The sequence below is a fragment of the Xiphias gladius genome, chromosome 22, assembly GCF_016859285.1.
Source record: "Xiphias gladius isolate SHS-SW01 ecotype Sanya breed wild chromosome 22, ASM1685928v1, whole genome shotgun sequence".
NCBI classification, from domain to species: Eukaryota; Metazoa; Chordata; class Actinopteri; order Istiophoriformes; family Xiphiidae; genus Xiphias; species Xiphias gladius.
In genome coordinates, this window is record NC_053421.1 from 21,930,643 (window position 1) to 21,949,159 (window position 18,517).

The 18,517-nt window shown below is 41.1% G+C and overlaps 1 protein-coding gene across 1 annotated transcript; it reads left to right on the plus strand.

Annotated features, from left to right (window-relative positions):
* Positions 1 to 3,069: 3,069 nt before the first annotated feature.
* Positions 3,070 to 15,320, plus strand: rspo1 (R-spondin 1). Its single transcript, XM_040116831.1, has 5 exons — positions 3,070 to 3,481; positions 5,662 to 5,856; positions 8,616 to 8,759; positions 9,332 to 9,556; positions 13,642 to 15,320. The coding sequence occupies exons 1-5, from the start codon at positions 3,385 to 3,387 to the stop codon at positions 13,866 to 13,868; spliced, it is 888 nt and encodes a 295-aa protein (XP_039972765.1). The 5' UTR covers positions 3,070 to 3,384; the 3' UTR covers positions 13,869 to 15,320.
* Positions 15,321 to 18,517: the final 3,197 nt, after the last annotated feature.

Consider the following 18,517-nt stretch of genomic DNA (forward strand, 5'->3'; position numbering starts at 1 on the left):
GTCCCATTCTCCAGTCATCACTCTCTCAAGTAACAAACAGGTGCGGCTGAAGACTGGCTGAGCCACTCTTTTGGCCCTTTCCCGTAAATATGACTTAAGCTGAGTGGTTTCAGTGACATTCTGAGTCATTAAGTATTAAGAAGTAAATAAACATCCTGGTGGGGAAGTTAGTCTGAAGTGTTTCCCAATTAGGAGAGGCTACAAGTACCCTTCTTCTCTGTAAAGACCTCAGTGTAATTTAACAAAGTCTAAGGCAATGTTAAGGAATTTCAATCATTGGGAAATGATCCTCCTTTTTCTGAGTGTGAGTCTTCAGGAATGACAAATCCTACATGGTTAGGTGCATGTATATATATATTTGTGTCATTTTCCAGACTCATGCCGCACCAACGGGCTACGACAGACGCCCTCATTTACCAGTGGATCTACTAAACCTAATTTAGCGCACAATTAGTGTCTTGTTCAATAAGAATAAGACATTTACGTACTTAGGGACCCTCGTTTCCTCAATTTCTGTCCTCAAATAGGGTATAACTGTTGCTTCTCTCAAGGCAAGGTGCCTAGTTATCGTCAGGACTGGAAATCCATCTGGATTTTCTCTTTTACACCCATTAGTATAATTTAGAAATAAAATGAAAAACCGATGTGATTTTTATTATTTTAAAGGCTGTATTTTGTTTGTGGCGCCAAGCATCTTGCAACTCTGATATTATTTTGTCCCTTTTGATTTATACTTAACAAAGAATGTAATGTTGCCTGCTGGAATGTTTAGACGCACCAAATGGCATTGTCCTTAGTGTGATTCAGAGCCTCAACCAACTCAACAGCCAAATAAGGTCCTATTTTTCTTTATTGAGCTGCGAGGGAGGACCTCCCATTGCTCTGATCCTAACATGTTCTGTGTATCCGTTTCACACAAGAGCTGTAAATACAGGCAGGGGATGACAATATCTATAGAGGATCTCAGCACCAAATATGACAAAAGCTTTCAGTCCAAGGGTGTGTTGCATTTCCCTAAGAGAGTTGATTACACTGAATTTTCAAAGTAGTAAACATGCTCAATTAATCCTCCAAGTCCAATTAAGCTTGAAATGCCCTAACCCAAAAGTGTTTGTGGTTTTTAGTTTCCTTGTTCCATGACTGATCATTTGACCAGTCATGAGTTTAGTTCTTCAGATTACAGACTTCCGATGTTAAGCGGTAAAAGTATCATACTTGAATAACTGCAGCTTAGGCCACGTAATATAGCCTAGTTGCTGTGAGTTAGAATTTAATGTGGCTGCTTTGAGTATGTAAATGTATTGATGGCACAGAGATATTATTCTATCACTATCTGAAAAAAATGTTAAAAGAAAAAGTGAACATTTCGGGGAAAGCGGTTATTTGCTTTCTTGCTGAGAGCTGATGATGGGGTGAGCAGATCAATACCACTCTCATATCTGTACAGTAAATATAAAGCTACAGCCAGCAGCTGAATAGTTTAGTTTTGTATAAAGACCGAAAACAGGGGGAAACAGATAGCCTAGCGCTGTCCAAAACTTTATAAAATTCGCCCACTGTGACCCTTAAAACCTGAATTCACACAAATTCCAAAAGGTAAAAACTACTATTTGCAGTTTTACTAGGGGTTATGTGCGGGACTATTTCTTGGGTGGGCGAAATGACTTGTGCAACTCGTCATTTTAGCACCTCAGTTTTGTAGGGATTAAACAAATTAGATATAACATGTTAATTAGTGAGTTTTTGAGTGCTCGCAGGTGGATTTTCTTACTGTTGGTAAAATAGCTATTTCCCACTCGCTCCCAGTCATTATGCTAAGATAAGCTGACAGGCTGCTGAACGTAACTTTATATTTATCATAAAAGCGTGGCCAAGAGTGGATTACCAACTGGGCAAAATCTCCAGGGGCACCAAAAGCCCCTGATTTACTCCATTTAATTTTTGTCTTCATGCAGTAATTGGTATAATCTGTTAATCTGTTAGAAATTTGCACCAATAAAATAGTATCTTTTTTAGAACCTGTATTTTATCAAACTGCTTTAATTCTTTTTCTGTGTAAAGTCATTAACATGCAGAAAACATTGGGCGAGGTAGTAGGAGAACTGCAACCACCAGTTTTTTCATTACTGAGAGTTCTAAAAATTATTTTCTCAGTTGATTGTTTTGTGTATAACTTGTCAGGAAATAGTTAAAATGCCCATCATTATTCCCCGAAACATATTCTAATTTTTTTTTTTTTGTCTGATCAACATTAAAAAACCCAAAAGATGTTGAGGTTACTATCATTGAAAATGATTTAAAAAAAAACAGTATTCACATTTGAGAAGCTTGCACCACTGGATTTTTGAAATTTGCTTAAAAAAATGACTTAAACAATGACATCAGTTCTCAAAGTTGTTTCCGATTTAATTTTCTCCCAAATGAATGATCAATTCATCAACTAATCATTTCAGCTCCAGAGTACTGTTTGGTTTCTGGGTTCCTGGGAAAATAGTAAGGTGCCATGAATAGAGTGGGTCAGTAGGGGCACAACAGCAAACTTTTGCCTTCGGGCGGGCCCCCAGGTGGTTAATCTATGGGCATGACAGAGGTATTGATATTCTTATCTCACTCTCGCCAAATGTCAAACTACTCCTTCAATGTTAGTTTATCTGCACTTGTAACAACCTTTTTCCTAAAACTGTTCCCCATCTTTCTGTCTCCTCTCCCTCCTTTTTTTCTCAGCAGGTCCTGGTGCAAGCAGATGTTTTTCTCACACATAGTCAAGAACCTGTATCTGTCTTTTTTCAGTCTGCAAGCATTTATTCTAGTGCATGCTTAGAGCATCTTTAATAAGACACATGCTTGTGAGCTCAAGCACTTACTAACAACAAAGACTCCTCAGACAGCGGGTTCCCTGCTTTCCAGCCAGCCCATCCCAAGCTTCATGGGTTGAACCACCAGAAGTTCGACACTTCTCCTCTCTATTCTCTCCTCCTCTTCATCCCCTGCACAACCCCTCAACCCACCCCCCCATCCCCCACCCCCCCACCCCCCATCCCTCCCCCCTCCATCCTACAGCCCTGCTCTGTCTACTCCCTTTGCCAGCTCTAACACCAGTGTGATGGCTTGTTGTGCCTCGAGCCTGTTTGGACTCTCGACTGCAGCATCACCCTCTACTACACACAGACGCAGCAGCCACTAGAGTGAAAGATACAGGGAGACAGAGGAGGGGGGGAAAGGGAGATAGGGACCGAGAAAGAGAGCAGTACCACAGCAGAGAGGAGGGATCATCTGTCCCAGCAGCAGAGGGATCCACCTGTCCACGAAGGAAAGGGGGCCCCCCCACCTGATCCATCTGGTTGCAGGGGGGGACCCTGCGTGGCCGGGAAGGCAGCAGGGACTATGCAGCTGGGACTGGTGGCGCTGGCAATGGTCTTCCTCAGCTCCATGGGTCATAGCGATGCTCTCAAGCTCTCCAAGGCGAGAAGACAGAGACGGGGTGAGTACTCTCTTTCTCAGTTTGTTTTGATCTCTTTTTTTCTTTGTCTTCAGCCCTGCTGCCTTTCGTTACTGTGGTCTGAGTCACAATGGTGGATGTCTTATAAACATTTAACAGGCAAAGTAAAGATAACATTTTGTTTATTTTTTCATCATTCTTACTTGTTTTTCCTGGGTGGGTTATGTTAGGTTCAGTGTTTCTCCTGAATGGCTCGTCTTTCTTCCTCTTTTTAAGATTATGCCTCTCTCAGTTTATGTAAAACTTTTATGGGTATTAGGATTGTTTATAGAGGGGGTTTTGATGTATTCGTCCTCAAAGCCATCGTTCTTTTTGTGTCTGGCTCCGTGGGCACATAGGGGAAGGAGTACCTGACAGTTCTAAGCTCTCAATTGGACCGTGCTGCCGGTGTTGTTGTAAGCATTTTTCTGACCTCACGCAACCAAAGATGGTGCTCAGGCCGACTTGAAGTATATCTCTGGCCTCAGAGCCTCAGTGCTGGTCTTACTGTCAGCTTTGAAATAATTCTTCCTTTACACACAAGGAGCTTTCAGCCAATGCCAAGCTCACCCCAACTTCTGTGAACCAGAATTCATATAATACCATGACTGGCCACAGAAACAGATGTGGTATTATTAAAATCACACATTCTAGGAAGGAAGAACTGTTGTTTGTGTCATGGATATGGAATATTTTTGTAGTATACATACTCACATATATGTGCATGATGACCTTAAACGCTGTCGCAGTTTGTCATGTGCCACTCTAATGAGGACGGAAGGATTTGGGTCACTCACCATATACATGAGCACCCTCTACAGCGTCAGTCATTTGAGAAATGGAAGAGCTTTGCAGTTTATATGTCTGTTGTACAGCTTTTAAGTCTTTAATGTCATCAGATTGTGTGTTTTCGTTAACCTTCCCCCTTGGCAGCCAAATAACTGACGACAGTGAGACTTGTTTTCTTCCCCGTGGGCTTTCTGTGTTCCCTCTCTGAATTAATTCAGTGTCATGCAGAGAACAAACTGAAACAATCAGAGAGAAGAGTTGCACATATTCCTCCCTATACTCCAGGCAGCACAAACTCGCTCTTTTTCAATTCACCATGTGTCACAAACAGTTTACAACACCACATTCTCAGACTCATACGCTTCCCTCTGCTCTGGTTAAATATTACTCCCCGGGGCCATTATTACTTCTGTCATTATTGGTGATAGTGAGCAATAAGACCTGGCTGTAATTACTGCATTACGGGTTACAGTGACCCAGGTATAATGTAATCTGTTCATGGGAGAACCCTCTTAACGCTTTTACCATCCAACTTATCTCTGGGAGGCAGGGCGGAAGATTGATGGTTGTGTGAGAGTATGGATACTTAAAGCTGATACAGTACGGGACTTTAAATCAACTCCAATCACTGTGTCTTCGTCTCTGAATGACTCCTAGAAAAAGGATGTGCACTATGACACACTTTTCCTAGAAATAATTTAGATTACTGTTTATGTTTACCACATCTTTGCCTTTTTGGAAGAGGAATGAATTGGATTATTCTCTGAGCCTGGGATTATAAATGGGCGAGGTGTAAATTCATCTGCAGTGCATTTTCAGATTTAGTGCAGGGGACACTTGCTGTCTGGTACCACTATAGAAAAACACTAACTCTGCACAAACAGTATCCGTCTCCTGGCCATGTCTGTCACTATTACAGTTTTCTGTTGCCAAGACCATTTCTGACTGACCCCAGTGGAGGCCCTGTTTGATGTGAGTTGCCTGATTTTGACTGGCTCTTGGTTGACTGTCAGCCCCAATTACCTAGGTTTCTCCAAATGAAAATCTGTTAAGGATCTCCGGCAGGCAGTTTGAAGTAAACAGTGAGTAACTGTTCAAACAAAGATGTTTGGCCTGGCCCCCGGTTAGATTAAGCTGCAAGCATTAAGCCCCACTTGTTGGAGTGAAAAAGTGCTGGTAGGTTTATGGCTGGATCTGTGGACATGCCAGCAAAATATTACAGTTCCCTGATGTTGTTCTCATAGGCAGAATATGGACAAATTCCCCTTTAATTTCCTCATTAAAATTCATATCTGGCTGGAAACAGTTTATGTTTTTATGCAATGGTACACCGTGCTGTTTTGTTGCTTACCTCAACCTGCCTGTTACTTTCTGTTTACCTTATGTTTCAACAGTTAGTACTGAGGGGCCACCATCTTGCCCCAAAGGCTGTGACCGATGCTCTGAGTATAATGGCTGCATTAAATGTAAGCCCAAGCTCTTCATCTTCCTGGAGCGCAATGACATCCGTCAGATAGGCGTGTGCCTGGCCTCCTGCCCCATGGGATACTTTGGGATGAGGAACCCAGAAGGCAACAACAGATGCATCCGTGAGTTTTGCTTTGTGTTACAGACTCTTTACCGTTTGACACTGCAAGTGTCAGTGGTACAGCAGCGGGATGTGTAAGTGGGCACCATAGATTTGTAAATACACCTCTGGAATCTTCCAAAGCCTTCATGAAGGCTCGAGCTACCTGGTTGGCAACAGCTCACTCTCACTTTGTAAAAATCTAAACAGCTGATGTCAAATCAAACCTGCAAGAGTGTAAATAATCTGTTTCTTTGGCTCATCATGTTCTGGTTATGTACAATGTGGGGGTATTTAGAGGAATACAGGGATACCCTGCTAGTTACTTGTCTGGTGTATCTTAACTGAATATTTCCACTTTGTGTTGCTACACTTTGCCTGTGTATGTGTTTGGCAAAGACCTAAAATAATAATGCAGAAAATAGGGATCCTACCTTAATCAATACTGAAAGATGAACAAATCAGTGTTCTCTATTTGCATACCTGGCCGTCTCATCTTTTTGTAACCAAGCTCTCGCGCTACTATTTTTCATGTTTTTTAAGTGAATAATATGTACAGTATGCCCTTATTACTATATGCTCACTAACAAGAGGCAACTGGCCCCTAATAAGTACAAGAGTGACAACTTGATGAAATCCTTCTGTCAATGCTACTTATCCATGTGGAAAAGAGCACACAAATAGCCACTAAATTCAGCAAAAGATTTGCTGAACAGGAGGAAAGTCAGTAGAGTTTTTAAGTGAACTGGTTTTCTTTATGGTTATAGGCAGGTTTGACTCATTTGGAGGGTGGGTGAAAGGGTAGCCACACTCACAGCACTCACCGAACTTACTTAGTTGGGTCCTGTACTCTTAGCTGAGGGGTGCCAGCACCTCAGTCTGTCGTCTGTTTCCTGTTATGTGTGGGCAGAAAACAGGATTGCAACAAAATCTGAACAAAAACATTTCTAATGCAGTGTTGTTTGTCTGTTTTTGAGAAGATGTCTGTGTTTTTTATTTGGCCCTTGTGCAGGGTTCATGCCAGGCCACAATCCATGTTTGTTATGCTTTCACTTTTACACAAATTTTATTCTGATAAACCTTACTGTGTCATCTTTAGTCTCCAAAGTGTTTAAGTAACAAAGTAAAGTCTTTTTTTAAAAATATGTGTGGGTATAAAAGGACTTCTAATCAGTCTTTGTGCAGTTACATGCTTGTAAAATAATATCACATTCATCGTAATGAAAGCTGACTGCTTCCAACATCAATTTGACCTCATGTTTAACGCAATTCAGTTACATCCATTGCTTCAAATATCCTACAGTAGGTGTAGATTTTTGGTGGGCAGCTACAGCGCCCACCAGCCTGTAGTGATTTTCAACTACAGGAAGAAAAATGCAGGCTAAACCTCTCCTTTCAAGATATTTTGCTTGACTGCCAATTCCTTCATCTCCTAATGTCTGTCAGATGTGCTAATTCATGTTTTCTGTAACATTTACACAACCCCAAAGCATATTAAACTCAGGAGTAGTACTTTTGTGCTCTACCTGCCACATTATAATGATGGTACTGTACTTTATTGTTCGAGACCTGTGTTTTACAGCCCTTATGCTCAGAGGAAGTCAACAGAATCTGTATCTTATTCTAAATTGAGAGTGTATTTTATTTCCCCTGTTTGCTGCATCAGTGCAAATGACACAATTGGAATTATATCTGAGATTTTTGCAATTTTATAAAAATACTGTATCATTTGCAACAAGTTCAACCACATGTGTTTTTGTCATTTCAATGCAGCAGTATTTCACTGTCCTGATTTTGTTGCAGAAAGGGCTGAGTTTCCTTTTCAGAGGCCCTCAGTGGCTAACCTGGTTCATTATCCAATCATCTGATTTTATACATGTCGTCCCAGAATGTCTTGTTAGCAACATTTGTCTTACGTTATAGGCCTGCAAACGTCAGTACTGTCAAATTTAGCTGTCAAGGGCTTAAAATAGTAATTGGGAGCAGGAGGCAAGGACTTTAAGATCCCAGTGAGGGATTCAGTGTTAGATCATTACTGACCTTGGCATCAGACCAGCTGCAGAGTAGACAATCTTGACTTCAGCACACATGAACATGATGAGTTAGATCTGAATAAGTTTCCCATATCAAACACTGACACATGGAAATCTATAGATATCAATTTTTCCCCACTGTTTTCATACAAGGAAGGTTAATTCAGATGGAATGATGCAAAGAAGGAAGTGCCTTTCATGATGAGACCAAAGTGTTTTGGGAGACTTTTAAGATGTCTGGTTTTTATCCTCCTGTATTTGTTATTATCCAAATTTCAAGAAGTTTTTGTCTGACTGGAGAGTAAGGGATTTTAATGAGTCTGAGGTTGGGAGAAACCCACTCTTGAGAAAACCAGTCAAGCAATACACTCCCGGCTATTCTCATTCACACCCGCTTTCCAAAAAAATAAGGCCTGTGATGCATGTGTTTTTAGGAGGAGAGTTTTACTCCCCCTTAATAGACCCCGCGTTGCTTAATCACTAATTAATCTCTCAGAGGGAATAAAATTCAAGTTCCTCTTGTCCTCTCTCTGGAGAATGATTTCCTTTTTTGAGCCAAAATGCAATGAATTCCCCATTTAATGAATAGAGATTTCTGTGTATCCACAACTGTTCCTGAACAAGAAAGAAAAATTTGAAGCCAAAGAAATGATGGCACGAAATCATACTTCACCAGAATCTACAGGACTGTTAAATGATTTGATCCTTTCATTTGATCTTCTGTTTTTGTCTCCCCTATGTCTTTCAGAATGTAAAATAGACAACTGTGAAGCATGTTTCAATCGCAATTTTTGCACAAAATGTAAGGAGGGCTTGTATTCACACAGCGGGCGATGTTATGTAAGCTGCCCTCCAGGACAGCGCACCGCCAACGAGACCATGGAGTGTGTCGGTGAGTGACCTTTAACCTCCCACTATTTACCAGCTTCAAAACATAAACATAGCATCTTTGAAAGCTACCTGCTGTAACGTATAATCTACAGTATACTTATCCCTTCATCTGGAGAAGCCAGCTATATTCAGTTGTTTGGCCTGGAAAAAGGGAAGTGAAAACTTAACAGAATCTCCTGGGTTTTTCTTTCTGTGGTTTTGTTTCTGTTGAAAATAATTCTGTCATAAGTTAGAGACGACGACGATTAACAGTGAAATTCAGAGCTCTCCAGGCATCTTGGCTCAGTGCTGCAAAGACCTGGAGCTCTGGACTGACTTTTTGGCCTCACATGCTGTTCATTTAACTTGAACCTGCTTTTCCACAGAAACTATAAATGTGACCTCAAAAGCTAGTTCATAAGAACCTTCTCAATCTGTCCATCTCTATTCAAAAAAACAAAGAAAGATTGCTTTCCGATTTGGAAATTACTTAAACTCATTATCCTGTGCTAAAACTACCGAACTGTAAAAAGCAGGCCGGCAAAATGTGAGATGTTGGAGCTGTGAACCGTTCACTCACTACCTTTCCCCCAGGTCAGCCTGCTTCAGAGTGCGAACTGGGTGAGTGGAGCCAGTGGGGTCCCTGTATGAAGAAAAACAAAACATGTGGATTTAAGAAAGGCTCGCAGTCTCGGGTTCGTTCACCCCTTCCACAGGTCCACAGCCTGGACACCACCCCGGCCTTTGTACCCTCTCAGACCTGTGTTCCAGAGACAGAGAGAAGGAAATGCGTTGTGACCAAGGCACCCTGTGCAAGAGGTAACCACAAACACACATAAAGTACAGAAAGCCAATGCACAATGAGGAAGAAATGAAAGATAATGGGGACTACTAATTCAAGACTCCGGTTAACAGAAGTTATAATGATGACAGTACTCAGATGACACTACTCGGGTTACTGATGAACAAGCAGTAAAGTCCATGTGCTACATGAAATGCCTCCACCAGTTAATATGATGACTGATGGAACAATTACTCAACATCTAAGAGTCTGTATTCCCGCCAGTGTGTTTGTGACCCACAGTGCGTTGATTGGGTTTGGTTTGGCAGAGCTCACAGAAGGATACAGAATCTCTTGACTTCTCAGCATGTAAACAATAAACCGCAATCTACGAGCCAAGCAGATGAGGAGCGGGCATTACACACTGCAAAGCTGGACAAAGATCAGAGCTAGAAAAAGCTATTTGTTCTGAGGACCGTTGAAGCGTGAGGTTTACATGGCCATGACATGTTTGCTTGGGTTCTTATCACCCACACAGCAGCTTGCTCTCCAGCAGGTTAACAGTCGTTCTCACCAGTCAATGGCCATTATCAGCTTCCATAACAGCTTATTAGTCGCTCTTGGCCTCATTCGCAGATGAGGCTAATAGCCGACGGATCTGGCCAGGTGGTCCAGAGTTTAGTGGATGAAAAGTGCAGCAAAAACAGCAATCATCCTGGTGATTTTTCCTTTTAATATTTTGTCCTTAGTAGTCAGTCAAAAAAATTAAAAATTCCCCAGCAGTGGTACTGGGATTGGAAACCTTAAAAAATGTAGAAACACACTGAAAGTGGAGCTGTTGTTCAACCCTGTTGATTCAAATTGTAGGATTTGTTCTCTTGAACTGAAAGGGATTATTGTTAATGAAGAGTTATTAGCATTTTTATTTCCTAAGTGTCACGAAATACTAATCTGTTTTGCATAATGTACCAACTTTAACCAAAGTTGGAACATTACACTTATTTACAAGGACTAAGAGAACTGCCAACAAGCAGTGTTTAAAACCTTTATTGGACGGTGGCACGCTTAGGGGATTTCGAGCACAGCAGCAACATTGCGTAACAATATTTGCGCAGTCTTGGCATCTGCACAGATGTTGCAACATATGATATGCCTGGATATTTGTGAGTAAACAAAGAGGAAGCCTGCATACTCCAGCACCATCCTCTTCTCTTGGAGAGTTCCATTAGAGGTCCGAGTCCCAAGAACAGAACATGATCTGGCATTGTCCCATATAGATTTGTGGTCATGTCTAGAGGGAAGGAGGGTGGCTTGGCTTTTAACTGCTCAGTGCGGAGTGGACTCGTCATTAGACAGGCTATGGCAGCACAATTTGAGAAATGAGAAGCAAGTTGACTCTGTATGACACCTGCATCCTGGATAGAATTTCAGCCTTGGGTTCAGAAGAATAATTAAATATTGTATAAAAAATGCAATGCCGACTGCAAAATATCTTGGAGCAACGGTAGATCGTATCAGACGGGCAAGGATGACATGTGATGTGGCACCTGATGAGTGATGAGTCCTAGAAGCTTTGTGGTTGTGAAATGGTCGACTGTTGACGTTGAGGAGGTTTTTAGTCCTGTTTTCCTTGCATTGTGCTGCTAAATACATTTGTATGAAAATAAAATGCACATAACTGCCAAAGTGCACAAGACTGAATATTCTTCTCCAAGGTAATTCATGGGTGATGGTGACTTTATTCCGGTGAACCAGTTCGTGCGGGTAAACACTGCAAAAAGAGCGCAACCGTGGACTCATCTGTAGGAGTTGGCTGGCAGGCTAGCTATATAAAACACAGGGGGCAGACCTTGTATAACATTAGTGATTTAGTGGTCTGCAGATCTCTGCCTTTGTGTTGATTTGGCTGCAAATTCCCCCCCCTTTTCCTGAAGCTCCTCAAAAGGGTCTCACGCAAGAACAGAATTTTCTGGATGTGTTATTGCATTTGTCAGGCACAATTGTTTAGCTTGGATGGAGAGGAGTTTGTAATCAGAGCTGTCATAAACTGATAGTTCCCACCTCTTGGCTCCATTAGTAATTTGTTAGAGAAGTAATTAAGTCCTTACACAGTAAGCACATCGGCTCAGATGCTGCAGAGTGTGTGCAAGGACCCTTTACTTCTCTCTGGCTCCACAATTGTTCATTGTCCCTCATTTATTTAAACTGGAACTATCAGTGCTCGGTACTTAGTGATTCTTAGTAGTAATAGTGGCAATAAAAGCTCAGAAATATGTTTATTGATTCAAGACAACACACAAATGATGAACATCCTGGACATAAAATCTTATATGATTTGAACCGACTCACCAAATCAGTTTTCGTTACTGTTTCCATGATTTTAGGACTGTTGGTTCTCCAAAAATATGAGTTATTCCTGTTTGTGCACTACTGTTTCGGACTGAGCCTTTTACTTTTGAGCTGAGAGTAAAGCAACTGTGACTGCATGAGCCTGCAGCGAATAAATGTTTTTGTGTTACGTCTGTCCGCATTCAGCTACATCGAATCTAATTCATCACCAGATAATGGTTTTCACTGGCTGCACAGAAATATTGTTTTTGGTGAAATTTGAGAAACATCATACCCTTGGGCTTTTAGTTTTTTTTTAATTCGCATTTAAACCAAAGAATCATAACTGTTTGTATGACAAGTTTAAAAAGGCTTGTAGGGAAATAAACACAGACCTTAAGTTAGTACTGTATGGCAGTAGACAAACATGGTGGCGCCATAAGCCCTGCTGGTGTCAACTGCATAGAAAACAATGTCCAGCCCTTGGCACGTGTTCACTCAGTTTCTAGGATGTCCAGAGATTCTCAGCGCACAAGTTCATAACAAACATCCGCCAGCGTAACTACACTCCAACAGATATACAAAGCTGAATACTTTTGAGTGCTGCCTAAACAATAGCCATCTGACACTAGACACAATGCCCATTTCGACTTTGTGACAGCTCTTCAAGTCCTTATGGACCATTATTGGGCCCTTGGTGGTGTTTAACTCATTATGCCAGAAGTGATTTCAAGGGGATTTATGTGACAGAAATTAATGTCACTTGTCTGTCCTAAGGGCTCTCATACTGCTGCAATTTTAAGTCAGCAGCAGAACAGCAGGTGAATAGGTTATGTGTAGACATTAACCACACCATGATGGATGTTTGTATTTAGAGAGCAAATTATACTCTTAAAATGTATGACAGGTGTGAATCCTAACATGAGGAGATGCAGGAAGGTTTTTGTGTGTTTGGTGGGACAAAAGAGTGAGTCGCTGTCGAAACAGAAATTAAAAAGAGTAAGAGTCTACAACCACGCTATCATCTCTGTGAAGTGGTGCTTTGAGCTAAACGCTTATGTCAGGTATTAGGTTAAAGTGTCCACCATCATAATTTGGCGTGTTAGCATACTAAATTAACTTTTTTTTTTTTTGTATTAGCAGTAGACACAAAGTCCAGCTGAGGCCGATGGGAATGTCATTAGTTTTTCAGGTATTAGAACATAAGTATGGGACAACTTAAACTTGTGAACTGATGGTTGAGGAAAAGTTAAAGAATCCTCAAATTTATTATAATTAATCCTGACGAGGACGTGAACGTCTGCACAAAAAAATTTCATGGCAACTGATCAAACAGTTGTTGGGATATTTTAGTCTGGACCAGAGTGGTAGACCAACGGAATGACTAACATGGCCTAAATCAATAAGGTTCCAGATGTTTAGATTTCTTATTTTGTCCTATTAAGTTTGATTATTATTTGTGGGCCGCTTGTGGTAAATGCTGACTGCACATATACTGTTAGCATGGCCCCACATAGCCTTAATATTTATGAACGATTCTGGAGTTGATGTGCATGGATTACACTTGTTTTGCCTTCATCAAAAACCACACTACCACACCCACAAGTTCTGATCCAAAACACATCCCGTATCCTCCATTCTCATCTCTCAGGAATCCATGTTTTTTTTTCAAAATTTTGTTTGGCCAAGTAGACGCTTCAACATACAACCTACAATGATGAAAGATGTCTTACGAGAGTTTATTTGAGACATACTACAACCTATTAATCATGTTTTCTATGCATTCTCATTTCAGAGAGGAAGAATAAGGGAGACCAACAAGATGATTCAAACAGCAGAGAGAGGGAGAATGCACGTGGGCAAGGACGAGAGGGCAAAGATGGCAGTAGAGGAGGAGGAGGAGGAGGAGGAGGTGGTGGTGGCGGTGGTGGTGGTGGCGGTGGTGGTGGTGGTGGGAAGAGGAGAAAAGGCCAGAGCAGGACAACCACTGCTCCTAGCATCACAACCAGCTCTGTCACCTAAACTTCAGTGCCTGCTGGGTGGGGCTGAAAGAAAAGCAGAGACGGTGCCTCACCCAGCAGTGCCAGCCATAGACCAAGATCAAAGTGATGGAGGAATGGATTACTGCTGCTATGCGTTGTCGAAGATGCAAAGAGAACTGGAGGATCGCTGCAACACAAAAGTTTTTCCAGAGCTTTTTGAATACATGAACCTATCTGGAAGAGACTAGTGTCTCTGTAGTACTCTGAAAAACTTGTTGATTTTTCATTCCACTGTGAGGGATCAGTAGAAGCAAAGCCACAGTGAAGATTGTGGTTCAGCATGGTTTGTTTCATGAACTGATCTATGTCTCTTCTTGAACTAAGAACAGATCCTGTGTATAAAATGGAAGTCTGATTATGAATGAAGGGCCTCTTCAGTCCCCTCTGGTAAATGATGTATTTTCTTCCAGTCTGATTTTAATCACTTTAATCTGTTCTTCATTTGTTTTCATGTTTGTGAGAGAAGGCAGATGGATATTCTCAACAGCCGCTGTGTGTGATGTAAAGACAGTGGATAGTATTAGGTCTTTGTACCTTTATTTCCTATTGTGACATGAAACAGAGAAGAAAAGGCACTGGAAATCATTTGTGGTTGGTGAGGACAGGTCTTCTATATATTATTCTGATGAGGGAGTCTATTACAAAGCAAGCCTAAGAGAACATATAGAGGGGGATTACTGGGAGCTCAGCTCATATCCTCTGGTGTCCTGACACAGACCTTCGCCATTTGATAGCTTAGTTTGTTGACGTTTGTATCAGAAAATGACTCTGCACGGAAAACGAGGAATTAAAAACACAAATATTTGCATTGTACAAGGTTGCATGTGTGTGCCATTGTGCATGCAAGCTTGTGTGTGCGTGTGTTTGTCTCTACCTAAAGTCTGGGTGTCAGTGTACTCTGTTTGCATTTCTGCACGGAATCAAGTTGTTTGTGGACGGAACTTAGTCGTTTGTACATGTGTGCTTACATTTGCACATATGTGTTCATATTGGTCTCATAGATTGAAGGAATAAGGTCTGGAGATCAAGCGCAACGAGATGTAAATGCACAGGGGTATATCAAGTATGCAGTAACTACAAGCCACTGAATATTATATAAGCCATCAAATCATGAGCTGCTCAGTAATCGTGTATTTTTGCAACAGGGTCTGAAGATTTTGCACAACTATAATGTTTCCTATGGCTCAAGTTTCAGAACAATCATAGCATTTTACACATGAATACTCAAAAAGCTGGCTTCATAACATTGCAGATAAAAACAAAACCTTTTTTTTTTTTACTCCTAGAATGTCTTCCGTGGGTCTGTTTGCTTTCCACAAGATGCAGAAGTTACACGCTACATTATTCATTCATACTATGGATTGTGATACTGAATATGTCAAACTGTGTTTATCATCAAACGTAAGAAGTATTAGTATCATCATGTATAGCTTATTCTGTGAGAGCCTAAATAAAGATCGGATGACGCTAATGAAACTTCAGTCATACACTGATTTTGCTATTAGTCGCTTTGATTTCAGTTGGAATGACTCTCTTATGATGTTCACAGTGTTACATGCATATATTGTATGTCACACATATAAGACACTTTTTACACACAAGTACACATTTTTATGAAGAATTGACTACGTTGTTAGCTAAAAATACTATTTATTTTTTTAATTTTTTCAATTAATTAATGTTTGTTTTTTTAACAACTTGAGTCTTATTTTCCCAGTCTTGGCCATTATTTCTGTATGTTATGGACACGTTGTACTTACTAAAGTACTTGCTGAGACAGGTAAACCCAACGACTCCCAAGAAACACAGGCACACAGGTCAAACATACCTGCACGTTACAGATTTATTTGGAGGGAAAAAACAAAGGCAATGGTAAAATGACCACCCAAATTATCCATGTCCAACTTCTGTCACAATTTACAGACTGACTTTGTGGTTCAACCTCCTTTACTTATTGTAGTTATGCTCATACACAGTTTCCAGCAAAATGAGGAATTATTAGCCACATTTTGGGTTGTTTTATTTTTGGTTTTACCTCCAAATAATGTGGTAGATAATCTGGCTAAACTGTTGGCATGTTAACAACTGGTCTTTTTGTCCTTTGTGCTGCTTGTGTTTCTGCCCTGTCAGACTTTACTGTGGCAACGTTGCCCTGTTTTCAGATCTCAGCAATTACTTTGGTGAGCACAGTTACATAAGACAACAATGGCCAAAACAACAAAAATATGAGGTCAAAGTCAATCTCGGACATTTAGGACTGTTCTGACAAACTTGTGAAAGTGGTTTTCAATGTACACTGGCCTTTATAATTTTTATGGGGAAAGTTTGTACTATTAAGTATCTATTTCTTATTCTCTGACCTGAATTTAATCAAAACTTCAAAGCTGGAAGTACGACGCTACCTAACTCCAGGTGACAGCCTTCAGAAGTCACGGTAAGGCCTTCCCCCCCAGGCTTCAGCAGGCCATCCTGGGAGGTGGACGAGATTAGACGGTGTGATGGTCCCGGTCACCGGCCAAAAGCTGGCGCCTGGGCAGGGTTCGTAAAAGCAGAGACAGAAATAAAAACTAATGGTGTGTCATAGCCAGAAGGGAGGGGGTATACCATGCCTTGGCCCCACAACAAAACAGCTGTTTCTCATTACCAAAGGGGAGGGCAGGGGGAATGGTAGAGTATGCACCGTAAATTACACATTCATCGCTCTTCTTGACCATAAATTCTTACCCTGGCTCCATTGGATGGAGCTCTCCCTCACCTCACACTCCCTCTTTTTTTCACTCTCTTGTTCCCCACTCCCCTGTTTTCCTTGAGAAATGAATGGTAAGTCCTCGCAGTATATGGGTGCCCTTGACTTGCAGAGGATGCTTAACACTGAATGATTTCATTACTTTAGTTTGGCTTTGGGCCGGGCCCCGGGGAGTGCGTCACGTCAATAGGGAACACCCATGTCCATGCTTGACTTAAACGCACAATCCCTGATCCAAACAAAGGTAAACAACGGGGGCTACCACCGCTATACCAAAACTCTGAACATGAACCTGATGTCACTGTCAAACGGACTGACAGGTCTTTAAAAAGCTAGGGGCTTTAGTGGTATCATAGTGGCGATCTTTGTCGTAGAGTTCTCATCTGCGTCTCGCCGTCTTCACCTGGGAATGGAGCTGGATAAGGTTGTTTTATGTGTGGAACATTGATTGAAAAATCATCATTGTTTTTAACATATTTATACTACGTCAACCTGTGAGTTGAGATAATAAAGTTTTAATGGTGGTTTTTATTGTCTAGAAATGGCAATGAACGTCGTCAGCTCGCAGATAAGTGTATAAGTGTTATATAGTTATATACTTGTTATTTTATTATCTATGATAGGTATGGAACATTGATGGGTGCTGACAACTTTTTTCTCATTTCTGTGCCTTTTGGATTGGACCCATTATATTCTGAAGACATTTGAGTTAAGCACGCCAGTTCTTTTGTTTGAGCTGCTTTTATTGTCTGCCAAAAGAGAACTTAGTCCAGGACAAAAATAATTGCTGCATAGAAAAGAGATGTTTCACAAAAGGAAACAACACAAAACTAGCTTGGAAACACTTGTCACCAGCAGAGCACAGCCACCATCCAATTTACCCCCTGGGTCAAGAATGAACTTCTGTGCTCTTGTATACAGTTTGCTGGTACCAGTGATGCTTTCAAACAGTAAACGTAAGAGGAGTCCTACATTTTCAATCATGATCATTTCCAGAACACACCCAGTGTTGACTTTGCTGAGAAAAAGTATAGCTTAAAACTTCAGCTGCAACATCGTTTCCCAAAAATGATGTACCGCTTCCTCGGGAGAACTCACAGAGATCACTGTAAAGTTTCCATAAGAAACAATGTCCTTACTAGAAAACTGTCCACAGCAAGGTCTGTAAATTATCTAAAGCAACAGGGACATGGTTCTGCAAAGACGTATTGCTGGTGAGATCTTCAAAGGTAATTTTTCAATGCTGTGACAACCATATAAGCCATTCAATACACTTGCACAGCTCTCCAGAGTAAGAGCTATGTCAAAATCTTAGTAAACTGTTTTTTTTGGGTGACCTGACCCTTCAAACTCTTACTCTGGTTTCTATTAATTATTAGAGAGATGACCCACCCGGTACGAGTGTGAAATCACAGTTAGATCGCAACAGCATTTCCTTTGCCATGTTTTCGAGTTCCATTATAATGCACGTCTACAATGACATAATTTTTACGGAAAGCTCCCTAAAATAATCTGGTTGAATAAGAGGTCTGGGGTACATGAGGCCACTGGAGTATCCAACTGAGTCACCAGTGATTGCCAGCAGTATCTACTGGACTCTCCACTATAGTGGCTTCCAGCTCTTTAAAGATCAGCAATCCCACTGATCCATGATAATTTCCATCTCTGAAGCTCCACCACCGTCCTCTCTTTATGGCTCAAGATCTGAGAGGTTGATTCTGGAAATCTACAAAGAGAAAACGTCCTCTTTGATTCTAAAATATTCCAATGAATTGTACATCAACACTGACAGCCTGACATGTTTGATCAGCAACAGATATCTATAAAAGCAGGGCTGCTAAATCAAAATAACAAAGCTATTTTATGGTATGGGGAAGCCAACA

What these genes read in the sequence shown, in the direction of transcription:
- rspo1 (XM_040116831.1), top strand. Translation starts at nt 3,385, where the DNA reads ATGCAGCTGGGACTGGTGGCGCTGGCAATGGTCTTCCTCAGCTCCATG. An exon ending in AGGCAACAACAGATGCATCC is followed by an intron (nt 5,857 to 8,615) that starts GTGAGTTTTGCT and finishes TATGTCTTTCAG; the next exon opens with AATGTAAAATAGACAACTGT. An exon ending in CAAGGCACCCTGTGCAAGAG is followed by an intron (nt 9,557 to 13,641) that starts GTAACCACAAAC and finishes TTCTCATTTCAG; the next exon opens with AGAGGAAGAATAAGGGAGAC.